This window comes from Vicia villosa, unplaced genomic scaffold (assembly GCF_029867415.1).
Source record: "Vicia villosa cultivar HV-30 ecotype Madison, WI unplaced genomic scaffold, Vvil1.0 ctg.001176F_1_1, whole genome shotgun sequence".
In the NCBI taxonomy this organism is placed as follows: Eukaryota; Viridiplantae; Streptophyta; class Magnoliopsida; order Fabales; family Fabaceae; genus Vicia; species Vicia villosa.
Genome location: NW_026705517.1, coordinates 251,803 through 259,867, shown reverse-complemented (window position 1 = coordinate 259,867; position 8,065 = coordinate 251,803). Strand labels below are relative to the sequence as shown.

The following is an 8,065-nucleotide window of genomic DNA, read 5'->3' as shown; positions in this document are numbered from 1 at the left end:
GTGATAGGTCGACCTACTCCATTACTTAGGTCGACCTTAATGGAACAGATTCAGCAGATTGATATTTGTCTTTAGTTGAGTCGACATGTTGGGACTCTGGGTCGACCTAAAAGCATCTGACTTTTGTTCTTGTGATTTTTCTTCATTTTAGGTCGACCTAGGCAGTTGGTTGAGTCGACCTAAAGTGATCAAAAGTGAAACCTTTTTGTTCACTTCAGTTTGCGTCGATCTAGGGGCAAGATGGGTCGACCTAACTGGACCAGTTTCTTCCATAAGATGGATGAGGCACTCTAGGTCGACCTAGGCTTGTGTTGAGTCGTCCTAAGATGTCTAAGAGTGCCAAAATCTTGATTTTCCTTATATCATTCACTTGTAGCTTGATATTTGTTCAATGAAGATGTTTGCCATGAATCAAAAACTATTGATGAGTATATGCTTGCACTTACAATATGGATGTCTTATGTGTTGTTGAGGTTGGCTAAGAGATCGACGCCGAGATGATATAGTAGTTCTCTTTACTTTGGGTTATAAATGACGTAGGGTGTGAGCGATGCTGGATGATACTGACGAGTATTGTAGGTTGAGTATAACTAGTCGATAAGTTTAAGTTTGTGAGTAGTAGATTATATGCAAACTTGATAAGTTTCTTCTCTCTGAAAAAATGAATTATTTTTGTGTTGATATTTACTTTTATGTTTTTTTGCTTTAAACAATTCAACCGAAACACATAACTTTGGAAACTGTTGAACGGCAGTTCAATGTACTGATCCCCGTGGAGACGATAAATTTTTCGGATAAATATTTTCAAAACTTTTGTTGCTTGCCGCTTTAGCGCTTCAACAATGTCCAATTAAATAAGCAATTAAAAATATTATTTTTAAAGTTTACTAATAATTACAAAAAATTTAATAACTAAAATAATGAAATTTTAATATAAAAAAACTTTTATTAAAATAAGAGAATAAAAACTATGAGATATAACTAGGGGTGGCAAAGCGGGTTGCTCGCCCTGCCATATGTCCGCAAAAGTAAAAAAGCAGGACGGATAAGTCTGCCAACTCAAAATGGACATAAAAATCTAACCCGCCCCGCTAAGGTGGCAGATTGGCGGATGCCGGACTTGCCCGCCTATTTTTTAAAAAAAATAAATTAATAGATTTTTTTTACATCTCAATTAGATTTTTCACATAGTTTTTAGAATAATTTTTTATAAAACATTTTTTTAACGAATTTTACTTTAAAATATTGCATATATTCACAAATAAATGTAAAATAAAATCATCAAGAATTGAAATTACTAGAATTAACTAAAATAGAACGAATTTTGGTGGAGCAGCGGGGTTTGGCGGGCGACAGGATTTTGCGGGGCAGGCTTTCGCGAGCGGCGGACCCAAAATCCCAACCCAACACCCCTTGATATAACTCAATAAATCTTTCACTATGTAGAATAATGGATACACGAGTTTTCTTGATAATAATAGAAAACAACGATTATTAATCGGTTGACACCCTTTTAATTAGTCATGGCACTTCCCACTAATCTTGATTTGATGATAATACCTTTTGTTTTGAAAAATTTAATAATATTTTAAAATATTTAGTAATATATGTGGGATGTCGGAATTTTAAAAAAATTTGATAAAAAAACTCATTTTTGATATAATATTTTAAATGTTTGATATTGAACTAGAGACGTTGTGGAGTATATGAAGCAGTAATCTCATGCTCAATTCCATTCTCTTCAAAGTACTTCTTGAACTCCATAGAGTTGTACTCACCTCCAGTATCACCACTATGTTTTTCATCCTTCACTTTGATCTTTGTCATCAACTCATTTGATCTATGTCTTCTTTCTATAGTCAAAATCAATCAGCCTTTGTTTGTTTCCTATTAGATGATTTGAGAAGACAATGTCAATTTACCTCTAATCTGCCAAATATCCTCTATCAGATTCAGAAGCCATCAATAACACAGGTTTATCATCAGAATCTCCTTTGGCTATGTTTGCTTCTTCTGACTTCCTTTTCTTGTTTGACCAACAGTCAGTAGCAAAGTGTCAAACCTATTACAGTTATAACACTGAACCTTTGTCTTGTCAAACTTCTCATTTCCCTTCTGATGTTTCTTCTCATCAGAGTTTGAGGCTTATGACTTCTGAGAACCACCATGTCTTTTCTTGACCTCTGACCAAGACTGCTTCTGATACTTCTTACCTAAAGACGCTTTCAGAGATTGCTCTACCTCTCTTTCAGAGTTTCTCTCAATCAGACGTAACTCTTGTGCTGCTAGACTACTCTGCATCTCTTCAATTCTCATGGTATCGAGGTTTCTGGAATGTTCAATTGCTACAACAATAACTTCTCAACAATAATTTTTTGAGTTCAATATTTATACCACCATAAACAACTAAATAAAACTCAAATTAAATTGAAATAGAAATGTTAAAACTAAATATATTGAATTTGAATTAAACTTCAATAAAATCGGACACCTAGTGAAGTTATTTTTACTCAACTTAAATGATTTATAAGAAATGTTATTTGAACATATTTTTAAATAATCAATACTGTATTTTTATACAATTTTTTGTGCAGCATTTTTTATTATTTCTTTTCTCATATTAATAATTAAAAATAATATATTTTTATACAGTGTTAGAATATATTGTCGATATTTATGTTGGTGTTAATATTTAGATGTTACTATTTATACATGTCACGTAGTATGTAGTATTTAAATAGGAAAAATACTTTAATACTACTTTCACTATGTTAGTTGTATTAATTTGACCATTTGGTTCCTATTAGATAAAATAACACTTTACTATTGTGATCATTTGGAATATGCTACATGCAACTTAAGAACCAACCTCCACATCTTTTTGTGACACTATTTTGGATGAAGAAAAGTGTATGTGGTCCTATGATTGATAAAAACACAGCCTCCAATTTCTAATTACAAGAGTCCACAGTTTCATCTTAAAAAAAGAAAAGAAAAACAAAAATTGAAGCAATTAATAAATCTCTCTCTCACACACATACTCATAGAGTCCAAGATAGAGTTGGATGGCATAACCTCCCCATGAAATCTACTTCATTCCACACCCTTTATCCCTCATCTTCAAATATCCACTATATTTATGCCATGTGGCATGTCAACTATCCATGCACTAACCACAAAGGACCTTTCCTATATTGCTTTTTTATCACACATTTGCTATAACCTCATAAATTTTATTGTTTTTAAACAAGTTGCTAACAAAGGTTTAGATATCTAGTGTCATTATTTGTCCTTTATGTGTTATCTTAAAGAAGAAAAATCTAAAAAGACTACTATATCCTTTTACAATGGACTAACACCACTCAAATTCCTGTTTTTCTAACACTACATGCACTTCCACATTATTTGTTACAAAAACTAGGGGTAGTCACAGAAACACAAAATTAAACAATAAATAAAAAAAATTGGTTAACAGCCATTTTTTGTGTGTAAAGCTTTATCAATATAGTGTTTGAATGTATTAAAATTATAAAAAAATATATATGTATTTGTTTATTTTGTAAAAAACACTATGTTTAGAATGTTTTTATTTAATTAACTTAGACTTCAAATATATTTTTTATTGAACAACTAAGTATATAAAATTACAAAATAAAAAGAAAATTTTGAAATAAATTTTTAATTTTGATACATACAACTATATAGTAATCACAATCTAATAAGACTATGTTAGATTATGAAGTCTACAATTTTGTAACATTTAAATGGTGGTTAAAGTAGTTTCATTATATATTTATCATGGTTAATTCATAAAAAAATAAAATCTGTATAAATTTTGTCATAATTAAACCGTAATACTTTTCAAAGTTAAAAATGACAACTTCTTACATATTGAGTGACTAAAATAATTATTCATTTTATTTAAAAAAACCTCTTGTTTTCACTATTTAATTTCCTGTTAACTCCCTTTGTTTTGGTTTTAAATTCCACCTCATATATTTTATGTGTTCCAAACTTTTTCTTAGAATAAATGTCCCTTATCATATTAATCCTCTATCCAACATAAACTCATTTCTTCTTCAAAAATTTCTTTAACTTAGAAAAAGAGAGAGAAAAAGAAAAGAAATCTCTCAGAAACAATGGCAGCTTGCACTGTCTACTCAACACAATCCTTAAGAACAAACATCTCAATTCCAACATCATCAAAAACAAATGTTGCCTTCCATCAAAAACAAGTACTTTTCTTCACAACAAACAAGAAAAGCAACAACAGAAGAGCAAACAGCAACAAAAGATACTTGATAACATGTGCAGCAGGAGACTCACAGACAATTGTGATAGGTCTAGCAGCTGATTCAGGTTGTGGAAAAAGTACTTTCATGAGAAGACTCACAAGTGTGTTTGGAGGAGCAGCTGAGCCACCTAAAGGTGGTAATCCTGATTCAAACACTCTTATAAGTGACACAACAACTGTGATATGTTTGGATGATTATCATTCTTTGGATAGAACTGGTAGAAAAGAGAAAGGTGTTACTGCACTTGATCCAAGAGCTAATGATTTTGATCTCATGTATGAACAAGTTAAAGCTATTAAAGATGGAAAATCTGTTCAAAAACCTATTTATAATCATGTTACTGGTCTTTTGGATGCTCCTGAGCTTATTAAACCACCAAAAATCCTTGTCATCGAAGGTCTTCATCCAATGTAAGTATCTCTAATGATCTGTAATAACAACCATGAAAAATATTCTAGTTTTTTTTTTTTTTAATATTTAAGGAACATTAGTCATTAGTTGTTTTTCTTGTGAATCTTGAGAATCATGATGTGAGGATGTTATGGATGTTTGATATACCTTATCTATTTTTTATGATTGTGTGGCCAAGGAATTTGCTAGGGAATTTGTTATCTTTCATTATATGTATGGTGGGCCAACATGCATGTATGGGTCCAATATTGTTACTATATACTAAAATAATGTGACATATCAATGTGTTGCTTTTAAATATGTAGTTTTTCATAATTGCATTAGCTTATAATTTGATTATTAATTTGAGATTTTTCCTTGCATGCAGGTATGATTCTAGAGTTAGAGAACTCTTGGACTTCAGTATTTACTTAGACATTAGTAATGAGGTGAAGTTTGCTTGGAAAATTCAGGTAACTATGACTTATAATTCAAGAGTTAATAAAATTGAAAATTCAAAAGTTGATTTGTGATGCTTATTCATTGTGGATTAACAATTATTTGACAAATATTTCAGAGAGACATGGCAGAACGTGGACACAGTCTTGAAAGTATCAAGGCTAGCATTGAAGCAAGAAAGCCTGATTTTGAAGCTTTTATTGGTAATAATCAATTAAGATTCCAACTCTCTCTTTCAACTTGAAATAATTGATCTCTAATTTTATTGACTAAAACATTTTACGACGAAATTAGAAACATATTAATATTTTGTTTATATGTCTGATGTCTGACACTGATGCATGTTTGATCAAATGACACGAAATATGTAGTTTTACATTCAATCACTTCTATTCTCTTAAATAACCATTAGCGTCTTACGTGTCAGTATTGTTTCTAATGTACGTGTCATGTGTCCGTGTTTCATATGAATGTGTTGATTAACTTGTGCACTTCTATTTTCAGATCCACAAAAGCAGTATGCAGATGCAGTGATAGAAGTGTTACCAACTCAACTCATCCCCGATGATAACGAGGGAAAGATTTTACGAGTAAGGTTGATACAGAAAGAGGGTGTCAAATACTTTAGCCCGGTTTACTTGTTCGACGAAGGCTCAACAATTTCATGGATACCATGTGGAAGGAAACTCACATGTTCTTACCCCGGAATCAAATTCTTCTATGGACCAGAAACCTACAAAGGAAACGAGGTATATATAAATCAACAACTAGTCTATTGTTCAAAATAATATATCAACTCTTTTGTTTTCGATATTCTTATTTTTTTTCCGATAATTTCTTCGCGAAATAGGTCTCAGTTGTGGAGATGGATGGACAATTCGACAGACTAGATGAACTTATATATGTTGAGAGCCATTTAAGCAACTTATCATCCAAATTCTATGGAGAAGTTACTCAACAAATGTTGAAGCATGCTGATTTCCCTGGTAGCAACAATGGAACAGGTCTCTTCCAAACCATAGTTGGTTTGAAGATAAGAGATTTGTTTGAGCAGATAGTAGCAAGCAGGGCTGAGACTCCAGTAGGAGCTGCTAAAGCTTAGGAAGAATTTGCCTTACAAATACATAATATTATTGGAAAAGGGAGTAATTGAATTTTATTCTAAAAAAATAATTTCTCACTTTTGTGTTTTCCACAGTTCCTGTATTGTATGTTGTTTTGTGTATGAAAAGACTCTTGCTTGTATTTATTTATGTAATGTAATATGTTGTTACTTATAATATAGAGGAGGAGAAAACAGGACTGAGATTTCAGTTATGTTCATGTCCAATTGCATCTTGAATCTGGTCTTGCATTTTTTTATTTCTACCATCATTAATTGCATAGTTGTCATTTGGTACTGCAAAAGCTAAAGAAGATTTGATAGCAAGAAGTCAAATTGAAATTCAATGGTTAGCATGATCATTTGGTTCTATCTTTGAGTTTGTGATTTTAAAAGCTTTTTGTGTCAATCTTCATCTCCCTAAAGCCTATTTGATCAAAGAAGTAATCTGGCATCCACCAACCACTTCTTGGATATATTGCAATGTTAAGGAATTTGTTAATGTGGTTCTATTAGTTTATCTGGTTTTGATGATGATAAAGAGAAACAAACTAAGATATCAAAAACATCTTCAATGAATGGAGAAGAAAGAATAACTTGAATTAAAAAGCGAGAAGTTTCTGATGATTACCTTAAAAGATCAAGTGCAAATGAATAACATCAAGAACGGAGCTAGCTGCTAAAAACTCGTCATCTAATCTGAATGACCACAAGTTTTATATCTTTTTAGGATGAATTATGTAAAACAAATGTGTTACTCTTCCAGAACTTAAATCACATACACACTTACAAAATATTATTCAAAACTTCATCTTTTTTCAACTTCTTTTGAAAAACATTTTGGATTTAGGCAAAACCTTTTTCAAACTAAGTATAATCGATTATGAAGTGTTTGTAATTGATTATAAAGCAAAACTTGGACTATAATCTATTATGTAGGTGGTAGCCTTAGATTTTCAGTTCAGTCTTTCGACATGAATGAGGGATATGAGATGGATATAAATGCTAAATGCAATAATTAAGTCGTGTTTTCGAGACAAATCATATATTCGACAAGTGAACCTTTTCAACAGATAGGGTTGGATGACTTAAAGATGTTTTTCGACAGAAGTAACGGTTTGAAGCAGATCAAGAGTCAAAGACATGTGGAAACAAATTAGATGGAAAAAACCCACGTAACAAAATGCATGTCGAATTCTGGAGAGAGAACAGTTGTTGACGGTTCACAATGTACCTAGTATATAAGTAGATTTCGTTTCTATAATCAGGAATCACATTTCATTCTTTTTTCGGTAAAATTCACACATCAAAGTCATAGAGATAGAGAATTTGTGAGAAATGTATGAACTTGCGTTTCATTCTTAATTCAAGTATTTTTTACCCAATTGTCTTAGTGTTCATACTTCTTTATTTTCTTTTTTGATTTAAACATTTCTTCATTTACTTACATTGAACTTTTTTTAACACTAATACGTTATCTCAAACCCTTAACATGTACTTGAACTCCAGGGTACATGGTTCAATTCCCACGAAAGACAAAAACTCTACTAGAGAGAGGGCAGAGAAGATCGTGAGGGGACAGTGCCGGGAGCGCAGAAGGCTCGATCTGTTACATAATATATCCTTTCCACGTACCATCATCTTCTGAGAAGCTATTGAGTATACATGGGTCAGTCAGAATCCAATCTTTGCTTAGGAGCTTCAGATTAGATTTGTCAGAATGTCTTGAGTCCTGTTTAGGCTTTCTGCTTCTGGTTGAGCATCTTCTGAGTCCTTGAATTCTTATTTTCCTTTAAGAAACATCATTACCCTCAGCGAT

The 8,065-nt window shown here is 31.9% G+C and overlaps 1 protein-coding gene across 1 annotated transcript; it reads left to right on the top strand.

Annotated features, from left to right (window-relative positions):
• The first annotated feature begins 4,025 nt into the window (after window positions 1–4,025).
• Window positions 4,026–6,474, top strand: LOC131633757 (phosphoribulokinase, chloroplastic-like). Its single transcript, XM_058904447.1, has 5 exons — window positions 4,026–4,705; window positions 5,074–5,158; window positions 5,263–5,347; window positions 5,649–5,893; window positions 5,995–6,474. Exons 1-5 carry the CDS (start codon window positions 4,140–4,142, stop codon window positions 6,244–6,246), a joined length of 1,233 nt encoding a protein of 410 aa, XP_058760430.1. The 5' UTR covers window positions 4,026–4,139; the 3' UTR covers window positions 6,247–6,474.
• The last annotated feature ends 1,591 nt before the right edge of the window (window positions 6,475–8,065 follow it).

Excerpts from the sequence above, each read along its gene's own strand:
- LOC131633757 (XM_058904447.1), top strand. The coding sequence starts at position 4,140 with ATGGCAGCTTGCACTGTCTACTCAACACAATCCTTAAGAACAAACATC. Across the intron at positions 4,706-5,073 it reads ATCGAAGGTCTTCATCCAAT|GTATGATTCTAGAGTTAGAG; the intron begins GTAAGTATCTCT and ends CCTTGCATGCAG. Across the intron at positions 5,348-5,648 it reads TGATTTTGAAGCTTTTATTG|ATCCACAAAAGCAGTATGCA; the intron begins GTAATAATCAAT and ends TTCTATTTTCAG.